We start from the raw sequence: 23,660 nt of genomic DNA on the forward strand, positions 1-23,660 counted from the left end.
ACTCAGCCGTGTTTTTCTCAAACCATGGGTCAGTTTGGTTTCCTGATCTGCAGAGTGTGTGTAATTAGCTAATAAGCCTTGCCACGTCTGAGGCTGCCTCTGCTGCAAACCGGTTGCCTCCGTCCATCATGTGTGGTGGTTAGATTTCCTCTCACCAAGGCAGGGAGCGATTATAACAAATGGATGAGTTCAAACCATCTGTAAGACATCTGATTAAGAACGCCGAGCCTCTGTCGGGTGACACGGCCCAGAATGGTACTTGATGTGGAATTGCAGTAATGACAGTGCCGGAGAAGTAGCCATGCTCTAGGAAAAACATCACGAAATGAGAAATTAGAACCTTGGAGAGACAGATGAGGTTTGTAGTGAGCAGCTCCGGGTGGCCTCCGCATCCATCTCACACATGATTTGATTGGTGCTCCCAGTCATCAGCTCAGCCTCATAGTGCAGCTGTTGAAGCTAATGTGGCATGAAACAAAACAGATGTTTCTTCTGGTGTCTTTCCCCTAGCCTCTCTATCTCTTTCAACATTTGAAGGGCTTGCACACTTGTTGTACACACACAGTAGTGTATGATCCCAACGTTCGGTTTTGAATCGTGTCTTAGATTGATTCTCCACCTGCTAGGGCAAAAGATGCAAACGGAAGATGATGGGTAATTCTATGGATAAGTGACTACCTTGAAACATGGAACCAACGGACATAGGAAAAGGAATCGGTATCCTTCAAACAATGTTCTTCACTAAAGTCCTCCCGCATCATCATTGGTGGAAATCGGTGCTCCACTTCTACTCATTTTGTTGCTATCAAGAGTTGACAACTGAATGCCGTTCTTACAGCCTTTAGCCAGATGTGAAATTTGAGAAAATTACAATGAGTGCCAACTCTATGAATGCCCAAAGAGATACTGTCCAAACACTATTATCCCCATTTGAACAATTTTTCTGGAATACCCTTTTCTGTGATGCCAGGCCTTTTCTTTGCCCCTCCCTTTTACGTGTGGCATTACGAACAGGTACACTTTTGCCTATTCTTGTAACCTACGTCAAATCAAGATGTGAGCAGTACAAGACTGAAGCATTCTGTCCATTCAATCCACTACGACTCTGACCTTTGTTTGTCCAACCAGCTGTCTGTCAGGAGGAGCTAAGGTTGATAAACTGTCTTCCACAGACCTATAACAAAACTGTGAAGATACATTAGTTTTCATTCAGGATCCAACAAATGATTCATCATTGCTTTATTTATTCATTCACTGATTGATTCTGCTCAACTTAGAGAGCGCTGGTGAACCCAAATTCATAAGGGGGCCTTAATTCAGTATTACAGACAGTAAGAGTAAGGGTGGTGTGATTTAAACATCTGTCTGTTGAGATTATGCCTTACCAAATCACACAGAAGGAAAATAAAAATATTTTGAGTGGCAAACAAACCCTTGGGGCCTAATTGGAGTCAGTGTGGATTGATACATTTAATATAAGAACAGTGTCATGTGTTCCGTGAGAGGGGATAGCGACGAACATCAGAAATTCTTCCTTTGCTTTCTATGCGGATTTCCTTTAAATGTGTCGACAACCCTAAAACGTGTTCATTTGATTCTTACCCCGCCCTTAACTCCGACAGTCCAAAGAAGTTATTCCCAGCGATATTGCTTTTGTTAAATAACCTTACCAACGTTTGCTTTCTCTTTCTCAGGACACAGCGTTGGACCCTGGAGAGGATGTGGCCCTTCTCTCAGTGAGCTTCGAGGATGCTGAGGCTACACAAGTCTTCCCTAAACTCTACCTTTCCCCCAGCATCGAACAGTAAGCAACCCGCATCAATATATACCTTTTAATTGTTCCTTTTTGTAGTTAAATCATTGAATGTTTACATTGGGACGGTGTTTCGTGTATGCCATCTGTGACACCACAATAGAAGGACAGCAACGTTTATCAAATACGGGGCCCGAAAAACCTTAAGGATAAAATGAACGTCATGTAAACTGAGACTTTCTTTCTCTCAAATTAACATTAAAAGCGAGGTTTATGAATGCATGGGTTGTTTTACCATTGTCATCTCATATGACCTTTATTTTGTGATGTTCTGTACTGTGTCTCTTTTCCATGAAATTGGACATCATTTACATTTTTCATTTTGTGGTTTTTATTTAGCTTATTTAACAGGGACAGTGCACATTAAGCTATCTTATGTCTAGTCCCATATAAGTAGTAGTTAGTAGATCATATGGGGGAAGTACTGCAATGGTCAATGTTGACACATGTATGGTCTTTCAAAAGGTATGGAATTTTACAATACATATTTAAAGGCCATTATTTCAACATTCACATACTTTGATACAGTTGTCTTTTTCGAGGAATTAAGGCCACCTGTGTCTGCCTTTAACCTTCGATGATACATTTTCTTACATTATGCACGTTCCTGAAGTATTCGGCAAGAATGAAAAAGTCTCCAAGTTTTTTGCCATCACTAAAAAAAGACAAGACATCTTTAGAATCTCAGGGAGGGACGAAGGGCAGCCAAAGGTGATGTGGGCTCACTCGCTTCCAATTAGAAGATGTGAGATGTAGCTGATGGATGTGTGTGAGTGTGCTGTAAATCTAGCAACATATTATGTCATTGTTAAAAAAAGTCCTACATCCCAGTGTCTGGACTCATCGGTCGTTTCCTCAAAAACAACAAGGGAAGAACAAAAAATGAGATGGATGACACACTTTGTCTGAGCTAGGGGATGACTGGATGTCTGCAGACATCTGGGGTGTTAACAGTACCGTGTGTGTGTGTGTGTGTGTGTGTGTGTATGTGTGTGTGAGTCTGTGGGCACTGTGTGAGTGGGTACTTCAGTTTGTGTATTCTCTTTGTTCGAATCCATGTTTTGTCTTGCTAGATTTAGTGTGTGTGCATTTGTCAGTTTACATTTGGGCACGTGTGTGTGTGTGTGTGTGTGTGTGTGTGTGTGTGTGTGTGTGTGTGTGTGTGTGTGTGTGTGTGTGTGGTGTGTGTGTGTGTGTGTGGTGTGTGTGTGTGTGTGTGTGTGTGTGTGTGTGTGTGTGTGTGTGTGTGTGTGTGTGTGTGTGTGTGTGTGTGTGTGTGTGTGTGTGTGTGTGTGTGTGTGTGTGTGTGTGTGTGTGTGTGTGTGTGTGTGTGTGTGTGTGTGTGTGTGTGTGTGTGTGTGTGTGTGTGTGTGTGAGCCAGGTATGGGCCCACTCTGACCCTCAGGGCCCCCACGGTCTGGGCTTTCGCACTCGGAATAATCTCGTGCTGATGTTTATTTACAAGCACACGCCCCGTCGCACAAGGTTAAGAGACCTCTGCTCCACCACCACCACTCTTTCTCGCTCGCTCTCCTCCTTATCCTCCTTTCTGCCCATGTTTCTGTTTCACCCTTGTCTCCATGCTCCTCTGTGGCTCCTCTGTTTTGTACCTTTCTCTACTTATTTTTATTACTCTGGAATATCTTACCCTGTCTCCTGCCATTTTCATCCCATGTTTGCAAATTATATTTTTTTGATTTATATTCTCTCACTCTTTCCTGGATAATTGCCAAAGCAGATACATGCACACACATATGCGCTCTCTAAATATGTAAACAGTGACAGGTTCTTATCCAACAACAACTGCAACAAAATACCCTAATTACTCCACACAATACAAAGGTCACCTGCTTCCTTTTCTTTTGGTACTGTGTTTGTGTGAACACACACCTAAACAAGAAATACCTTTTAAGAGCAGGACTGAAAATAACCCCCAACTGCTCCCTCGGGCCAGAACACCTGGCAGCCTCTTCGCTCTGGCCCCTCTCCATAAACCAGGCTGTAATCAGACCTCATGTGTATAGGTCCTATGCATGTGTGTATTTGTGCTGTGTGTATACAATAACAGAGTGAAACACTGAATGTCCCCTTGGGAGTAATACAGGGTCATCATCTTCTTCTAAAAGTCCTTAGTAACTTCATCATTGGTGAATCCGCAGTTGACCTCTAAATGATCGGATTCCTCGTTTGGTTAACAAAATGAAAAGTCCATAACCCTAAATATATTCTGTTTAATATCATATCAATCCATATTTGAGGACATCATATACTGCCAATTTTGCATTCAAGATTTCTTAAAAATGTGTGAATAATCGATTCAAAAAACAGTTGCGTATTATATGTCTTTTGATCAATTAGTCTATTAACAAGACACGCTTCTACTCATCTCCGGGTAGCACAACAGACATTTCAGACATTTCATGTGTGTTTTTACTGTAGTATTAAAGGGGCCCTATTAGGCTCATTTTCAGGTTCACATTTGTATTCTGTGCCTCTACTGTGACTTGTTTTCATGCTTTAATGTTCAAAAGGGTCTTTGCAGAGCATTTACAAGCACAAACCTGTGTAACACCCTATAGGCAAGGGCCCAACAAGCAGAATTAGGCCTCTTTAATCTCCTATTTTTTGTCTCTGTGGCTTATTTCCCAAGCATCCTTGATCCTAGCATTTGGCCGTGTTTAAACAAGGAACGTGCTGTATTAAAGGACACCTTCCTGCACAGAAAACCCACTTGGTTGAAGAGGCACTCCAACAAGAGAGCTGTTGTGGCGGTAAAAATTGCAGAATACCTCAGGCTTTCGATATGTGTGTTCATTGCATATGTCTGCATGTTTTATAACGGAGCAGTGTGTGTGTGTGTGTGTGTGTGTGTGTGTGTGTGTGTGTGTGTGTGTGTGTGTGTGTGTGTGTGTGTGTGTGTGTGTGTGTGTGTGTGTGTGTGTGTGTGTGTGTGTGTGGGTGTGTGTGTGTGTGTGTGTGTGTGTGTGTGTGTGTGTGTGTGTGTGTGTGTGTGTGTGTGTGTGTGTGTGTGTGTGTGTGTGTGTGTGTGTGTGTGTGTGTGTGTGTGTGTGTGTTGTGTTGTGTGTGTGTGTGTGTGTGTGTGTGTGTGTGTGTGTGTGTGTGTGTGTGTGTGTGTGTGTGTGTGTGTGAGACTGACCTCGCCATAGTTGCAGACCAGACTGAGGCAGCAGTGTTAGGGGCTCTCCCCCCTCCGCCAGTTGCGTGAAGAGAACAGACAGAAGGAGGCTAAAGCAGAGCGCAGAGCAGGAAGTGGGGAAGCTCCGGTGCAGGGGATGGAGAGGGGTGGTTGCCGGCGAAGAGGGGTTAGAAAAAGGAAGAAAGGACTATAAAACAAACCCTCTAAGAAACAACTCAAAATGCTGAGGCTTAAACAGTGCTGCCTTTGAGCCAAGCCCTCATTTACCTCCCCTCTTCTCCTGCTGTGTCTTTGTCTCCAGATGTGTACACATATGCATATCAAGGCTGCGTATGAATATCCTCCACTACGTGCTTTTGTGCACCTTTTTGTCAGCTGTGTGGGAGTGTGTTAATTCATGACCCAGGGCGAAAATGAACGTCTTCTTCTCCTACCATTGTTTGATGACAAGCGATTGCATGTGTATGCGAGTTTGTGCATGAGCGCATTTTGTATTGTATTCACCGTGGATGCTACTTAATTTAGCCTACTGATGTGTGTGAGGCAGCCCTTTGCTGTATGCAGATCTTTGACCCTGTTAGTGCATGTCCGTGTCCTTTCCGACCCTTGTTAGTCTTTGGTCTTCTTGTGTAGCTGCCCGTCTTCTCTGCATTAGCTCCAGTGAAGAGGAAAGCCCATTTCGTTGCAGTGTTCCTCTGTTTTTCTATCCAGCATTTGATAGACAGCAACATTGTGGAGCATTATAACCCCAGCTAAAGCAAATGTTCACAATATCACATAATGCCAGCATAAAATTCACATCAAAACACTGTGGGAAATTGTTTAAATCAGTTCTCATTTGATGTAATGGTGAATGCAGCAGCTGTGGACAGCTACAGGAATTGTCTCAGCTTTGGTTTTGATTTCAGTGTTGTTACAGGCTGTCATATCAACTACATCTATTCAGTGTCAAAATGTTCCGAGGTTCTTTATGTCTGCAATCGTTCTGTCATTCCAGCTTTTAATCAATCATCCTGTCGTTTTCTTCCTGTCTTTTGGGTTTTTGCATTCATACTCCATCGGTATACTTCCTTCCCTTGCTCCCTTTTCCTGAATACTGCTGACTTGCTTGGTTTTGTTCACTTGTAACTGCGTAAAGAGCAGATTTGTATGCTTAAAGTTCAGTTCATGTTACTGCAGTGGTTGTGTAAAACGATAATACAAATAATAATAATAACGAAATGAAACATGAGAGTGATTATACGATACAAACTTAAGCAGTGTCAAATTGATAAACAAAAATATGAATGACTTACAAATTATATATAAACAAATGATCTACCTAATTACACATCCGAAAAGGGGTGGGAAGACGTTTACACTTATCTAATCCCACCCCTCAATTATTAACATATATATATATGTTTATTTTTTTGATAATTTTCTAGGGATATCCATGGTGATAAACACAATACATGTATCTGTTAAAGTCTGTTCCTTTACACAACTGCTCTATCATTTCATCTTGAAGTGTGGCACCTCTGGATTTCAGTGTTGGTACATGCTGTCATATCAATTCAGTGTCAAATTCTCCTGGGGTTCTTCCTGTTTTTCCATCTTTATGGAATCTGTATCCATTTTGTCCATATTTCTCTATCCTGCCATCCTTTCCTTTATCCGTTACTGCTGTCCTGTCGATCACACTTTTTTTAAATCCACTTTTTTACCGGTTTTCAACTCTTGCCTCCTTAGTCTTATCTCTCCAACCCATCCCCAGCGCATGTCTTCCGCCTGTCTCTTTTCTCTCCATCTCTTTCTCCATTTTTCTATCACTCTCTCTCCTCTGCTGATCCCTCTGGCTGATCCTCAAAGGGAAACGAGAGAGTGAGTGGGACTTAAAAGAGAGAGAAGAGCTGTGCTCTACCCAGCAAGGTCGTCCCTCGCTCGACTGAAACGCAGCGAGCGCGGCAACAAAAAAAAAGCACAACACACGGGAGAAGAGAGCTTTTCCCTCACTCTCCTTTTCTCTTTCCTCCACCTCTCTACTCTTCTCTTTCATCACTCCTGAGTTGTTTGATATCTCACTTTCACTCTCCTTCAGCAGGGGCTCGGATCTAACGTCTCTGAACGCAAACTCGTAAGCCCCCTGAGCTACACGGTTATACCTCTATTCCTATTCCCTCTTCCTCTCCCTTTCTTGCTCTCTGTTACTTGTTCTTCCCTCGTCTTCAAACAGATCATCACTGTAATGTTCTCTGTTCTCGCTACAGAGCGGCGAGGGGGAAATAAAAGATGTTGAAATGCCCCGACAGACACCCACATTTTTACCAATAATGTACAGTGTGCGTTGACTTGCACCGGCTCATGTATTTGATGCGACTGTACCTACGTATATGCTTCCATTTCCGTATAAATTATTGATTTGAGAAGTCATATCACTGTTATTCTGTAGGCTTACAGATTCACCTGCTTAAGATTCAGCGTTCATTTGTTATATAATGTTTTACAGGCCGGCTAGAAGAAGATGTACTGTGAAAGGCATGGTGTTACGCTGTGTAGCACTGATGATTTGTTTCCCCTTCAAAGTTCTTACTCAATTTAACTAGCTGTTTGGATTTATACGTTTAGAGAATGTAAGAAATGTGAGCAGTTATTTTCTTTAAAAAGTAGTGTTGCACTGGAGGTCATCCTATGGTCAGATCAAAAAAAGGAAGAGTATATTCTGGTATGTCAGAAAAACAGAGTAGTTATGAGACAGGGCAGTAGTAAGGTCACTGGTATCAAGTGTGTTGGGAGTTTGTTGGCTTGGAGTTATTTTCCAAGGAGACAAGTCCAATTAAGGATATGAAAAGCTATCGGATTGGGCAGAGGTTTCCAGAAGATTTAGATCAAACATATTCATCCCTCTGGAATGTTTCAACATCATGAAACATAGATTCTTTCTGTAGTTTTAGAATGTTGGCTTTCCACTTGAGTTGAGCTGACTGTTACATACAGCACATTAAAGCAGTCTTTATATCTTGTGTATTGAATAATAAAAGTACATTTTGTTTGGCGGGTTTTGTATATCATAAATATCTTTTATCAGAAATCAGAACTCCTTCATTTGTCCCGCATGGGGGGAATTTACATGATTACGACAGCAGATAAAGTGAAGAAAAATAATAATGGCCAGGTACGTATGTACATGTTATTAATAAATTAGTAAAAAACTAAATAACAGATAAGTACACCATGGTAATGAACAGGAAATTGCAGGAGGTTATATTGCACTGTCTGGTTTTATATTTACAGACAGTGTTATTGCACATCGGGGGTATTCCAGTCTATGTGTGGGGGGAGGGGGGTCTACCAGGGGCCGTGTTGATTTTACAGTCTGACCGCTGCAGAAAGGAAGGACCTGCGGTATCTTTCCGTGAGACATCGTGGATGAGGCAGCCTGTCACAAAGACATATTTTAGGTTACTATGTTGACAATATAAGGAAAAAGTTGCAACTTTGGCAGATATGTCCAACATTCACTCTAATCAAATCAAGTTTTATTTATATAGCACATTTTTAAAACGATTTTTGGTCTAGCCAAAGTGCTGTACATACAATAAGAATACTTTGCAATAAGGACACTTTACAACAAATACAACAGCACAGTTTGTACAGAATATCAGTATGACAATACGACACCCTCTGTCCTTAGACCCTCACATCGTACAAGAAAAAACTTCCGGAGAAACCCCACAGTTTAAAGGGAAAAATGGGAGAAACCTCAGGGAGAGCAACAGAGGAGGGATCCCTCTCCCAGGACGGACAGACGTGCAATAGATGCCGTGTGTAAATCGAAGAGATAATACATTTTACAGCATATAGACCGAATGTTAGGAAATGCATGTGTCTGTAATAAGAAGATGAATCCACAAGGATGTCAACAATCCTGTGGAAGCCTTCAGGGAAGTAGTATGATGAGAGTCAGGCAGGACCGCAGAGACAGGTTCAGCCACGACTCGAAGTCCAGGACTCAGGATAGAGGATCCAGGACACAGGACCGCAGCAACACGATCAGCCACGACTCAGGATCCCGGCGTAGATATAGACACAAAAAAAAAAATATTTTAAACTCTATATACACTCCTGCTTATTGCTCCAATGTTTACCAGCCTTCTGTGGCCGTAAAGGAGTATTGGTACCACTTTACAATAAGACTACCCTTATAAAGGATTCATAAAGGGTTTATAATTAGGTTATGAATTAGGTTGTAAACACTTTATTAATCCTTAAGAACCATTTATAAACCAGTTCTAACATAGTTTTCATACATCAACACAGTCTCACTATTTGGCAAGATGACTAAGCCTTATATTGGCTACTTAGCGAGAATCAACTCAGTGAGCAACAGATACCAAGGATGCTGGCTGATGAAGAAGATGAAGTAGGCTAGGTAGCCAATATAAGGCTTAGCAGTACAGATACATGTGGGCTCACTATTTGGCAAGCAACCGGTCACAGTTGCCCTGTTTATCTCATGTCTTATAAAAGCTTATTAATGATTTATAACGTGTTCACAACCTAATTAATAGATGAATTACAAACTATTCGTAAACCCTTTATCAGGGTGGTCTTATTGTAAAGTGGTACCGGAGTATTTATATGATAAGTGGACTTATCCATGAATCATTGGCGGAAAATAATGGCTACTATTTTGATTGTTGATATATCGTCCTATACGATATACCGTAAAGTAATGTTGTCAGTCGGCTTAAGACGAGAAATCACAAGCTAAACATTTCACACACTGATCTTTGAGAAACGGATTTGTTAACGTCAACCTGGTAATAGGACGATCACTGGTGGAATGAATTCATTTTTAACCTTCACACACACTATTATGAAGTGAAATGCTGGATACAGAAAGAATCAGATTAGGTTTATTCGCTTTATTTTAGCCGTCTGACAATTACAATATGCCTTGCTCAGCCACCTGTATTGATTCTGTTCAAGATATCTCAAATTGTGTGTCACTTTTTGTATCTGTTGTTAGCGCTGCAGCAATGAAATGATCATTAGCATGCCTTATTGAGTCATCATTTTAATAGTGAACAATTTGTGTGGTTCATGGGATTGTGTCTTTGCAGCGTGCATCCTTTTTCAGACATTTATTTTCAATTCAGAATAGATTTAACGTGTTTTTGTTTTAATGGTCCTAACTATTTAGCAACCGCTCTTTATATTTGCCCTTTCTTTCTCGTTTACCTGATTGTACCGTGCCCATGAGATGTGTTGGATACATCTCTCCTTCCCCAGAAAAACCTGCTGTATGGCATAAAAGAATCGAGTGGGCACCGTCTCTGCCCCCAAACCAGATTTAGTAGCCCAGAAAAATCAACACAGAGAGACAGTTTTAGGCTGCAGTGCACTAATGTTTGTGTATCTGCATTTGCCTGTAGGTGCCTGTGCGTGTGTGTGTGTACGTGCCTGCCTGCCTGCTGGTGTGTGTGTTTGTGTGTGTGCATGTGCCTGTGTGGGTGTACAGTTTGTGTGTGTCCCTCCCTTCTCCACGGTCTGTTGAGGTGTTTTGTAGCCTTTGAAATTCTTTGCATTTGGATCAAATATTTCTCAAGGTTTTTTTGATCGTCTTATCACAGTCAGAAATTGTCAGTCTGATCAAATAAATTCAGCAATAACCCGGAAACCCACTCAACAGTCGAAGATATCAGTGCAGACACTTCTCTCAGTCTCCGCCGCACAAAGCACACTTTCTCCACATCCTCGTCTCCTTGAACACTTCGGCATTGTATTCTTCTATAGGTCTGTTTAAGTGAGTTATGTGATGTTGCTTTTACATTGGAAGTAAGTTCTTCTCAATATGTAGGCCATCTTGTGGGATACAAGATGGCCTACAGTGGCTGGTATACAGTATGTGTTTATGCTTAATATCTTCACTGAAGTCAAAATAGCAGGATTGGAAGTTTCATGATGGATTTTCCATTTGAATGAAAGTTCAAAAGGTCCACCGGCCATAAGACTATTAAACACCTGAACTAAGAACATCCATAACATTCACCTGTTTGCAACTTACAAATTATGTATCACTTGTATATAGACTCTTATGGCACTACTTCTATTCTATTTTATTGTATTTACTTGCACTATTTTATCAGTTTTATTGTGATGCACTGTTGGAGGAGCCTGGGACCTAAGATTGTCATCGACATAACTATACTGTAGCTATGTACGAATGACAATAAAAGCCTTGAAAAATGTGTTGTAGACAAATGTGAGGATTTCAGTCATCAGACGAAGGCAAACGAGCTGATTAAACGAATGCCAAGCTGCTTCGAAGATGACCGCCAGATAGCTTTTTTGCGCGTTTTTACTCGTTTCACTGACCAGGTCTGTCGGTGTTGGAGAGTAAAATACCTATGCGGATCATCTGGTTAATCGTCCTGAACGTTTTGATGTTAAGTTGTTAGAGAAACAAGGTGAGCAAATGGTAGTAGAAGCTCTGCTTGTACGTTTCTACTGCTTTTTTGTGAAACTGCTTTATTCAATGTTTTACAGTTTTTTTAACACTGTTAGTTTGTATTGGAGAGCTAAAGACCTGTACGGATCATTTGGCTACCATTTAAAAAGATGAGCAAAACATAAGAAGCAAATCTACTCTCAGAAACTCTGTGATGTCTGTGGTCTGCCTTGCAGCAGCAAGCAGCACACGAATAATTTGGCTCCGGTTAAAAAAACGTTGTAAGCAATGAACAATAAGTGAATCTTTACCAGGAAGTACTGACTGCAAGGATGGCAACGGTGGTGAGTACTGTCTTCCCACACCACTGCATAAAGTTACTAAGGTTGATACCAATGTTGATATCAACGTAGATGCGAACGTATACTGTAGGTATTTTCTTATTGAGAGACCCCTAATAAAGGATTATAAATAATATATTTTATATAAATAAAAATAATTGTGCGTTTAATTCACTTTTCTGTCTCGGCCTGTCTCAACACTACATAAACCACTTAACAAGCACCAGTGAATGGTGACTTTTTGAATACATTACATGAGTTTATTCAGTTTTAAGCTTTTGTCATCCAGTGATAAACAACAACAGAGGGTCACGTAGAGCTCACATGGCCAATAGCACCAACCCTGTGATTTTAAGGGTGTCCATTATCATCTGGATTGTTTGCAAAAAGCTGCCCCATTTACTGTTTTTTGTGACAGTTGATCGATGGGGACTGTCCACGACACTATAAACTAATAAACGTAACTAAACTGCTGCCAAATACATCAACTACCGCAAATGAAGGAATGAAATTGGGCAACCTTATCAGATGCTAGTGAGATTGTGTGATGGTTGCAGCCTGGGGCTTTTTTTTATTCAAAATAGATAATGAATAGAGGATCTAAAAATAAGTCTGCACTCCAGGATGGTCACCTGATAACAGAAAGGTTACTGACTCCTGTTGCTAAGGGACTTGTCCAGTCTCTGAGGAAGAATAGAATGTTATTTAGTCCAAGCAGTCAACAAGCAGAGTCATATGTGGAACTCTGTGGAGCCTGCAGGCTTTAGGAAACGAAGAAGGCAATCAAAATGGAAATGTTGCTGCTTTGAAAGTCTGTTTGAAATCTCCAAACAGTTCTTCTTGGCCTTATCTTTCACTTTGGGAATGGATCATGTCTGCCCTCTTTCCAATTGAGCTGTTATCTGCTCTCATGCTGTCACTGCACTGTTATACACACACCCTCTCCCACACAAACACACATAAAACCACACACAAATAAACAGACTCGTCACCATCCACCTGAGTCACGGAGGATAATCTCTTTGGTTGATGAAGTCACAGGCAGCCCTGTCACTGTACAGCATGAGTCTGTGTGTGTTTACATGTGTGTTTTCTACTGTAAATATGTCATACAGTAGGTTGCGTTGCTCAGAGGGGTTGTGTTAGGCAGCATGTGTGCTCGATGACTCCCGTGTGTGTGGGTAGTGTTGAGAGCGATGTCACCAGTGGAGACACAAGAGGCAACTCTTCAGGGGTCCACTTGGAAAATAAAATGGCATTATGTCTCCATTCTGAGCCCACCCACAGGAAGCTCAGTATTTAAAGATCACACTGTCAGTGTGGTAGCATCAGCATATTCATAAAGATACCACACCAATTCAGAAACATTGTTTTCTTTATGTATATATAAACTTAGATTCATTGTTATGTGTATTTATATTATAAAAATACAATTTAAAAGCACCTTTTTTACCATGTATGTGTCTCAAATGTATTTGCAAACATTTTTTAATGCAGTTGCTACACACTTAAACTGGAGAAATTGGCCAAATAATTGGACAATAAAGGACTGTAGATGCTAAAATGTATTGAATTAATTAAAATATGAATGATAATAATAATAAAATAAATAATAATAATAATAGTTTAAGTTAAAAAAAATAACTATACTAAGAATTACATGAATTATTGTTCAAAAGGTTTTGCAGTGCCCGCTTCAGTATTTGTAGGGTATTCAATACTTTTTAACTAAAAACATGAGGTAACATTGTCTGTATTTAAGTCATCTTAAAATAAGTTCAAAAATAAATGTGTTAACATTACCTCTGCAGATTCAAATGTGTCACTTTTAAAACGGTTTTCTTAACTTTATCACCCACAGCAATTCACAAGTAAGAGGGAACTCAACTGATGTTACACTTAAAGGTCTGTGAAAACGCTAAAAAATACCTGATGGTGTCATCAAGATGAACTTTTCTCTGGGTTATTGAGACTAGAAATTGTTAACAGAAAATGTGCCTTACAAACAAGGGATGTTGAGTTTGAAAGACATGCTCATTTACAAGGCAGGTGTCAAAAATCCTTCGTATAGGAAGTCAGGATATCTCTCCCTCAACTGCATTTATTTTGATCATTCCTTTTATTAATTGTTTTGTGAGAGTCCTACAACTTTATATAAGTTCAATACTAACTCTTTACACCCATGTATTTTCATTTGTTTACACAATCCTGTTTCATGGTTGTGAATTGTCATAAGTCTTTAAATATAGGATGACGGTTCGCATATTTTACTTGCTGCCTAATTCCCTTTCAGTGTGACCTTGAGTTAAGGTGAAGCCTGTCAAATGTTTAATTTTCATGTTGGCACCACGGTTAAAGGTATACAGCCTCCCGCAGGCAAACTTGGCTCATGTTCAAGAGATATTTTCTTCTGTCAGCATTTTTCAGTTGAGCTCATTGGGTTCGTTCAAGGTGGAGGCTGAGAACGTGCCCTTCTTGTTTAAGAACAGTGGGTTACACAGCATATTAAGGTCAGGTCTATAATTCATATTAAAGCACACTCATAATACAATATAATGCATTTAAAGAGTTTAAAACCCCTTGTAAATATTAATAATAACGCATTAAAGTGTTGCAAGTGGTGACTTATATTCAGCCTTCAAAATTACTGTTGGCATGCAGATATAACTCATTATCAACGCTGAACCTAAAATGCATTATGTCCACCACTATCATACTTTATAAACTGCTTTATAAGTTGATATACATGACTTTGAGAGTTCATAAATAGTTTTATGTGATTATAAGGCACTACAAACTTAACCTTTGTATAAAAGTGTTAACAGATAAACCAAAATACTGTATGTTAGGACTAGAAATCAAAGTCACTAAAACTTGCAACTTTAAACAACAAGTAGCCCAAGGATAAAAACGACGAAACAGAATTGATTAACCATTGTTGTAAATGTGACCACATAAAAAAGTGTAGTGCCCCGCTGAAAATGTCACATATTTTATTGCCTTTTTAATAAGACCTGTTTGCATGTTTTGCTTTAACAATGGATTTAACATGAAATGGGTACAACTGCAATAGCAAGGCTTTAAGGAGGCCCTATTACGCTCATTTTCAGGTTCATATTTCCTCTTTTCACCCTCTGTCTGAAACCAGAGCCCAGTCTGCTCTGATTGGTTAGCTGGTCAACCTAAAAGATCACATTTAATGTGTTAGAGCACTTGCCAAAAGAAGGAACAAAACAAAGGAGTCCAAATGAGGCATTTCAGGCAAAAACACTTAATGATGTGAGGTTGGTCTATACATGGCCTGATGTCTGCAATACATTTGGACACTAATGGCGCGTTTCCACTGCAGCGGGTAGCTCGCTTTAAGCGTGCCGAGCCTTGCGGGGCCCGTTTTTGGTTGCGCTTCCACTTGGCCTAGTTTTGGCCCGGGGCTACTTTTTCACCTTTTTTCTGGCCCGACTAAATCGTGGTTCTAGGGCCAGGAACAACCAGGCTGAGTCGGGCTGAGTATGCTAAACTAGAGAGAGAATCGCTGGCAAGGGGGCTACAACTACAACAAGATGAACATATTTGACCGTGATTTAATTGTAATACACGTTTCAAAATGATGCCGAAGTAACAACATACTGATACCGGTTAGTAAAAACCATGAATTAATGCTTTGACAAGTCTGCAGACAGACGGCAGGCAAAAAATCCTTTTAAAATGCGTGTTTTCTAAATGGAGCTTGGCTAAGCTAACGTTATATGCTTCGACCGTCCACACTCACAACAACGGCCTATACAGACATAAATAAACCAGCGACTGTATTCGCCATGACACAGGCAGTCTGTGGTTTGTACTTGTTTAACTTTTGTCTAGTTTCTGAACAGATATGAAGAGCTGTGAGCTCTGAGTGCTAAGAGCTAACGGCTGTGTTGTTTTTCTGGGGCTCTCATTGAAGATGACGTCACGGCTCCGCCTACACTGCGTTACTATAGTAACTACCCCAGTTCCTAAACTGTAATGGAAGCGCAGCATTAAAGTGAGCCGGGCCTAATAAGGCCTAACCAAACCGAGCGAGGCCGAGCGAGGCCTGCAGTGGAAACGCGCCAATATAAGACTACACCAAAAGGGAACAACTGTTTTAGTCGTTCTCAGACCCTTTGTCAGATACTGTACAGCGCAATAGTCTGGTGTCTAGTCATTCTCTATGCAGTGTTCACGACGCCAAACCATAGAAAACCAAATTGCATTACATTTGTTCACATGCTTGCGGTTGACACACACAAGTGACGAACACCACCATCTATTTAGTGCCTCGGTCTGCATTTCCATCTGAATGATACGGAACTATTCTTAGATTTGTGGGAGGATAGATGGACATCATTGAGATTTTCATTTTCAAAAGCTCCTCTGCTCATCGCTGCGAGCGTTTTTCAATCGGCCGTTTGTTGGTGCGAGGTGAAATGCACAAGCTAATGCTAATTATGTGCACAAAGCCTACTGTAAATGGTGGCTTTGGAGTTCTGGAGGAAAGGATTGTGACAATGGGAACGGATTCCTGACAGTTTGCATGGCTTCTCTGTGATTAGGAACATATTAATATTCAAAGTATCATTTTCACAAAGAGAGAACATTTAAATCAGTGATCTGGATTAAAAGCTTTTAAGGTATCTCAGAGTGTGATTCTCTAGTTCATTTAAAGAGGCCCTATTGTGCTTTTTTGGTTTATCCCTTTCCTGTAGTGTGTTATGTATTTTTTTTGTGCAAGTAAATGGTCTGCAAAGGCTAAAATCCCTGAAATGCCTCCATTGGACTCATTGTGACATCACTACGTAACGCTTCTGGCTAGCACTCCAACACAGGCCCAATCCCAAACCGCCCCCTACACACTACCCCTCCGTTCGCGCGGAGGGTCCGCCACATTAAGTGCTGTTCCAAACCAACGGGTGTGGAGGGGGAGTGGGCTATCAAGCCCTCAAACAGCGAGTCTGCAGCGGTGCTGGCCGGTCTCAACGCTGTGTGTGTCCGTCAGGAAACAAGCTGTTAACAAGTAGTTCCATTAAACATTCACTGATAAACTGCGATGTTAACAACCTCATGATAACCTCATTTTTTTTTACTTATCATATACCTGTGTTTAGTCTAGAAAAAGGTAAATGTGTGCATGTTATTATAAAGTTGTGTATATTTACAGACTGTTGCAAAAACTAAGAAGCTTATAAACATCAGGTTGAAAACTAAAAGAGCTTTGAAACACAATGAAAGATGTTTGGAGTTTTATTTTAGTTATTAATTTTAAAATGTTGTCAAAGAGATGCTGAATTGAAACCGTTGTTACATACAGTTACAGCATTTCCTGTTTCTGCCGGAGAGAGGAGAGTTTGTCCCAAAGCTTGCCGCTGTATTTACTCCCTCCATCTGACAGGAGGGAGCCTCATTAAGCTGAGAGTGTCACTCCACGGAGTTCACTCCGTCACGGAGGGGGAGTGTGTAGGGGTAGGGCGTGGTTTGGGATTGGGCCACATTGTACGTGATACGCTACGGGGCGGGACATCAGAGCAGACTAGGCTCTGGTTTCAGACAGAGGGTGAAAGGAGGTGCTCCAGCACAGGCATATGAGAACAATAACATGCCACAGTAGAGGTATAAAATACAAATGTTTAACCTGAAAATGAGCATAAAAGGACCCCTCTTTAAACGTGGTTAATACTCAGATTATAAGAAAGCAGCTGCTTCTCACAGAAAAAGAAAATATGTCTAAGTTATTCTGAATTACAGCTCTAAGGTGGGTCAAAACTCAAAAAATCCAGTCATTGTTGACTTTTTCCTGACCCTTGTTAAGACATCCTTTTTTTCTAAATATTTGTGGTTTTGGTAATGACAGGTGGAGCACATGATGCTCCACCTCCCTCTTTACAACTCCCACAACCTTTCTTTGGAACATTGTGCAATTCTCTGAACTTCTCACATAAATCAGCAGCTAAAAAGTTTCCAGCAGAACGCCTGTCCTCCTCCCTGCAGCGATGCAATTAGTTTTGACGTACAACTTCAATAAATATCTACTGATTCCTGGTTGTTATTCTTTGAAAAAGCTCTTGTTTATTTTATTTTTAGAATATTGGTAATATGTTTTAATTTGACTGAAACTGTACCTATTAGAAATAATACCTTTTATATGCCACACCCCCTCTTTTGAGAAGACATCAGATGGGAATTGATATGATCCTACAGCTTAATGTTAAAGGTTCTTAGCTCTCTATTTTACATTGAAAAAAAATAAGGTTTACACAATTATTGTTATCTACATATCAATATGGATCAAAAAAGGCCTCCAAATCTTGACTGACACAACCACATGTAAGGTTGCTGTGTTTTTATCTATTATGTGATATTCTTCACTCATTATCGGATGTGCGCGTGCACTGAATCTTGGGTGGAGTTAGGATAGGGGTTTTAACCTGGTTGCATCCACCTGCTCACTTTGATTTTGTATGGAAGAGATGGGGGGGTGAGTGAGAGAAATGTTTCTGTTGACCGCATTTATACTTAAATGTCTATCTCAATTTCCTGACATTTTTAACTGCAATCAACATAAGATAAGATAAGATGGTTCTTTATTGATCCCAATTTGTGAAATTGTTGGAAACATCACAATCTCCATCCCACTGCAATAATACCACTGCAATACCACTTTATTTGTCTTTCCATATGTAGCCCCTCATGGCTTTTTTGGCTGCCTATAGCATAAAACAATGTTAAACAACTTAGTTTAGTTTGACTTCCAGTTATGCTGATTTTCGCTGTTCTCATTGAACATTTATTTACTGTACACATTAGTGACTATTGATACATGATTTTCAACTGATTATCTGTTTCCATTTTTAAAAAACAACTACTAAGCATGGAGATGGGGAAAACCTTCTCTTTCGCTTTCATTCTTGACTGACTTTGCTCTGGGATGATGGAATAGGGGGGTCGTGGCCTCGGTCAGTGACTCACTGTTGTGTTTTACCTTTACATACATTATTAACATCTTCTCATCAGAGCCTTTCTGATCAAGCTACGAACAACCCCCTGGGGCTGCATCTCAACATGTACTCTGTGTGATCTTTGACATTTGACATAATGTTCATGATTCGGGCTATTTCCATGCATCATACATGCTTAACCCGGTAAGCGGCGTTCATCCACTCCAGCAATGCTTTTTAAATAACACAACAGCATTTATAAATTCCCTCCGAGTGTCCTCCCATAACGAAGAATGAAATAAAAATAGAAAGCGGCGGAAGGAACCCTCCTCTATGTGTCTTTTAAATGAGCATTAAAAGCCAATAAGCGGTTCCTTAAGACCTTTAACCTATCCTCAGGGTATTCCCTCTGTTTTTGCCCACATCAGGGGGAAAAAAGGCGGGAGTGACTGCTTCGGTTGGTTAGTCATTAGGGAGCTGCAGCAGCAGATTTCCTGATTAAACAAGCATGCACTAATCACTAATGGAGCTGTGCTGCAGGATGGAATCAGGAGGATGTCAAAAGAATAACCGAACAAGTGAAGGAGAATGAGGAGGATGCCACGGGCATGAGTCACCCCTTTATTTCCTAATTCCACAACTTCAGGAGACGGCAGCCTACTAATGCACTCAGTGTTGGTTTTGATCTGTTTACAGACATTTTCATTAAGTCAGGTAATCACACAAAGTCTCAAACTGTGCTAAATATTGTTGTGGTGGCACAGAGAACATCCTACTTATGTGTATGTGCTGTGTAATCTAAGTGTGTGTATTTACGGGCTAAAAATGTTTTTCCTTTTTTGTATTCACTCAGTGCTCTGGGAGGATCCTCAGCACTCCATATCCCAGCATTCCCCAGTGGAGGATGCCTAATTGACTACGTCCCTCAAGTGTGCCAGTTACTCAACAACAAGGTCAAACTTTACTTTTACTGCATTATTTGTCGCCAGGGATTCACAATGATATGGACATGTGATCGGTATTGGCAAAAAAGGTATTAAAATATACTGTCAAGAAAGAAATATTTCCTCTCATATGACAGGCCTATACGTTACATAAATAGTAGCATGTGTATGTAATGTGTTTTGCTTGAAGTAAGTAGTAGTTTTCTTAATTTTTTTTTCACATAAATGTGCACATCTTAAAAATATTCTTACCTTATGTCTGCATCTGCCAGTTATCCACCATGATAACATTAGGCACAAACATATGTTCATTTCACTATAGAGCGGCAAAAATGAGTCGTCAATAAAAATACAAAATAGTTGCCAATATTTTTTAGAATCGATTTATCATTTAAGTACTTTTCAATGTTAAAGTATTTATTTCAGCCTCTTGAATATGGACATTTCCTGCTTTTCTCTGAATATCTTTGGGATGGCACTGTGAAAGCGAGACATTTAAAGACATGAACTTGGACATTGAAAAACTGGGATAGACATTTTTTTTAAATGTTAGCTGATATTTTTAAATCAATTATTAGTTGCAGCCCTATTCCATTACAGGAGATAAAGTCAAAACATATCAACATATATGATATTGATACAAATCCAGTATGGTTCATCCCTTACCCTTAATATCTATTTTAGTAAAGCGCAAGATCTCTCTCTCTCTCTCTTTATTTCTGTGTGCATTTATTGCATATTTGTAAGTTTGGTACAGCAAAGCCTGTGTCCACTGAGTTATGTCTCAAGCTGTATGCGTGTGTGTTAATGTGTGTATGGGCACTCATGCACAAGTGTCTGGCATCTGCCGGCGTGGGCGTGCTGGCCGTCCTCCACCGGTCGTCGGAGCGCTGCTTGGCCTCCGCAGGTTGACAGGTAGATATGCAGTGTAGATGCCATGTAATGCCATTTCCCTCAGGAGAAATGCCCATCCCCCGCTACACACACATATACCCTCCATCTATTTATGTGTACCTGGCCTGAGACCAGCATACTCAGGGTGTCCCTGCCTGACCTCCATCTCTCTGGGAGTTTCAGTTGAGCAGTGTCTGTACCGCTCCCTCCACATACCATCCATGAGAGGAACAGTTGAAAGCATGTTAAAGCTGTGTCAGTTACATTTTTTTTATAATTACGCAATAAAACAGACAGTCCGTTACAACTGTGTAATTACAGGGACACTCCTCTATTAAATAAGCTAGCATATGCATCATTCAAAAATTAACATTAGCTCCATGCTGATTGGCCCTGAGGGGTTTACAGGCATTGCCTATGTACATACACTACAGTATGTGGTCAACGCACAGAAGGCCAAGAATTAGCTGCTTTCAATCAATTTAAATGAAATCATCCTTAATGGTTAGTGCTTTTTTGAAATGATAGTATTAGTCTGGTAGTTATTGGCCTATGAGAGAGAAGCAGAGAGGAATTAATAATGAAAGCAGTCAAATCAAATGTATAGTTGTGTTATACTGTGGGTTCTGGGTCTATACATTTGTCTTATACTGTAGTGGATTAACAAGGGCTCACTTCACACCTGAACCCAGATACATTATTGAGATAATAATCAATCACATCTAATATTTCAATGTTTAGCTGGTATTTTCTCGATGCTGGCATCCTTCTTACTAAGTAGACAGACACCTTACCAATAAAGAGACTGCAAGTGGAAAAAGATTTTCAATTTAAAAGTCTCAATGGTGTTTTACATTCTGATCTTGGATTTTAGCTTTCTAGGTGCTCTTGCCAACAGATAAGTCAACAAGGTCTGGTAGAACATGTTTTTACTTGGAATTAGTGATAAAAATGCTTCTAACATAAAGGCTAAGAGTCTAAATTGAAGAAGAAGATTAGAAGATTGAACTTATTGTCATTACGTAGTACAGGTACTATGTAACGAAACAGTTTCTCTGCATTTGACCCATCCTAGTGTTAGGAGCAGTGGGCTGCCATTATGAACGGCGCCCGGGGAGCAGTGTAGGGAACGGTGCCTTGCTCAGGGACACCCGGTAGCACTTGGTCTTTCCGGGACTTGAACTGGTGACCTTCCAGTTGCCAAGCCAAGTCCCTATGGACTTCGCCACCACCTTCCCCCAATCCCTTACACGTTATAACACTTCTCTTTAAAATCCATCCCTTGCAAATCAGTAATAACAGATAAACAATACATTTGAACTTTCTACCAGGGTGTCTTAAAAAGTATTAAAAGTTGATAAATCAATTTAGCGAAAATTAAGGCTATTAAAAAGTATTAAACGGCATTTTCCAAGGTTTTACATGTTGTAGTATATAAATGGTCCAAAGCGGTTGTATTCTACAGTCTGCCTGAATGTAATCATTGCGTAGGTGTGTAGTGTGATTCTGTGTAGTTTATTTATGGCATCCCGTTGGATTTGACGTCATCTGAACAGGACATCGCACGCTCACTGCTTGATAGCGCGAAGGTCCGTTTACGCCGGTTGTTAAACAACATCGTTATGGGGAAATGCAAGTTTGTGTCCAAATGGTTGGAAGATAAGGAGGAAGGACAATCAATACTGTATAGTCAATGTGAGAGTTAAAACTCCAAGTGGCGATGAGGTCTTAAAATGTATGGAAAGGGTCTTAAAAAAGGTCTTAATAGGTATTACATTTGACTTCAGGATTCCTGAACAGGATACCCTGTTCTAAAAAGGAAAAGGGTACTTTTCACCTCTTTTAGTACTGCCCCCAGTAATTGCGCTATATGGCAAATCGCATGAAGTAATAGAAGGATTCATCTCTACAGTCAAATCAATAAAACAAAATGTGTATCCATTATGATATTCCTATTGTATTCATATTTTGATGTGGATCTTATCAGACAAACAAAAGACATAACATTTTTAAAATGTAGTCAGACATCAGATCGGTCCCTCTTTATAATGTGAAAGCAGGGGGTGGTGTGAGTGCGTGAGTGACAGAAACAGAGAAGAGATTTAGTAATCACACAGCATGAAGCACTTCCGGCGCTATTGCATCACCCTCCCCACAGACACATGCACTCACACAACAAATGGTTGAGCGGGGCAAGTCATGGATGCAGCCGGTTTGAATACCTGCGGAGCGGCATCACCTGTCTTGCGTCACTCAAAGCTCCAGGCAGCCAATAAAAACACTTTGCTTCAACTCCCAGTGCCAGCGGGGGAGGGAAATCCTTTTTCTCAGTATAGGGGTGAGAGTTCAGTGAACTGCAGTTGCCTTGAAACAGACCCCCACCCTCTACACACACAGTGTTACTAGATAAACAGCTTATTGAGTATGTGGCCTTGCAGCCTGTGAGAAAGCTCAATTGCCGCCTCCACTGTCCCATGTAAACATAATTGAACACGATGCTGAGTCACAATGTGCGCCCTTGTTTAAGAGCTCTTGCAGATATGAGACCCGTCACACACACACACAACTGAGCGTATCACAGATTACCACTTTCCTCTTTCAAAAAGAATTCCGTCATTCATACATGGTTGATGAGTAATCACAACCATGCAGCAGGAAGGCAGTGCTGTCTCTAGCTGTATTCATGATCTGTCCTTTCCCTGCATGAGCCACACAGTTTTACACATGCTAAGAGCGGGCTCAAATCATCAATATCAGCAATACAGACTTTTCTCATGCATTATAGATGCGCTGGCACTCCCATTACATTATTCTTGCATTGACGGAGCAGAGGCTCAGTTTATCTGTACCTGCAGATATCTGAACTGTGAAACTGCACTTCTTTACAAATGTGCATCCTTTATAAATCATTTCCTCTTCTATTGCTGCTTAAAGGAAGTGGAAGGCACTAAAACCCTTCCTTCATTAGATGACGTATTGTTGAAACAAGTGCGTGCCGAATAACGTTACACTCCACGTTGCACTTCAAGCAAAACACAACATACACATGCTGTAACATATCTGCATTCCCTACCGATGCTAGTGTATTCTCAAGCAACGCATCATTTGGCTGAAGAGCAAGGTTT

At 40.6% G+C, this 23,660-nt stretch overlaps 1 protein-coding gene across 3 annotated transcripts in view; it reads left to right on the forward strand.

The window, feature by feature from the left end:
- babam2 (BRISC and BRCA1 A complex member 2) overlaps window positions 1-23,660 on the forward strand; it is an 88,272-nt gene that overhangs the window by 59,443 nt on the left and 5,169 nt on the right. For all 3 annotated transcript variants that reach the window (XM_034205953.1, XM_034205955.1, XM_034205954.1), the window contains 2 exons: window positions 1,695-1,804; window positions 19,551-19,650. In XM_034205953.1, coding sequence (XP_034061844.1) covers window positions 1,695-1,804; window positions 19,551-19,650 — 210 coding nt within the window. The remainder of the gene's footprint in view (window positions 1-1,694; window positions 1,805-19,550; window positions 19,651-23,660) is intronic.

This window comes from Gymnodraco acuticeps, unplaced genomic scaffold, assembly GCF_902827175.1.
Source record: "Gymnodraco acuticeps unplaced genomic scaffold, fGymAcu1.1, whole genome shotgun sequence".
NCBI lineage: Eukaryota > Metazoa > Chordata > Actinopteri > Perciformes > Bathydraconidae > Gymnodraco > Gymnodraco acuticeps.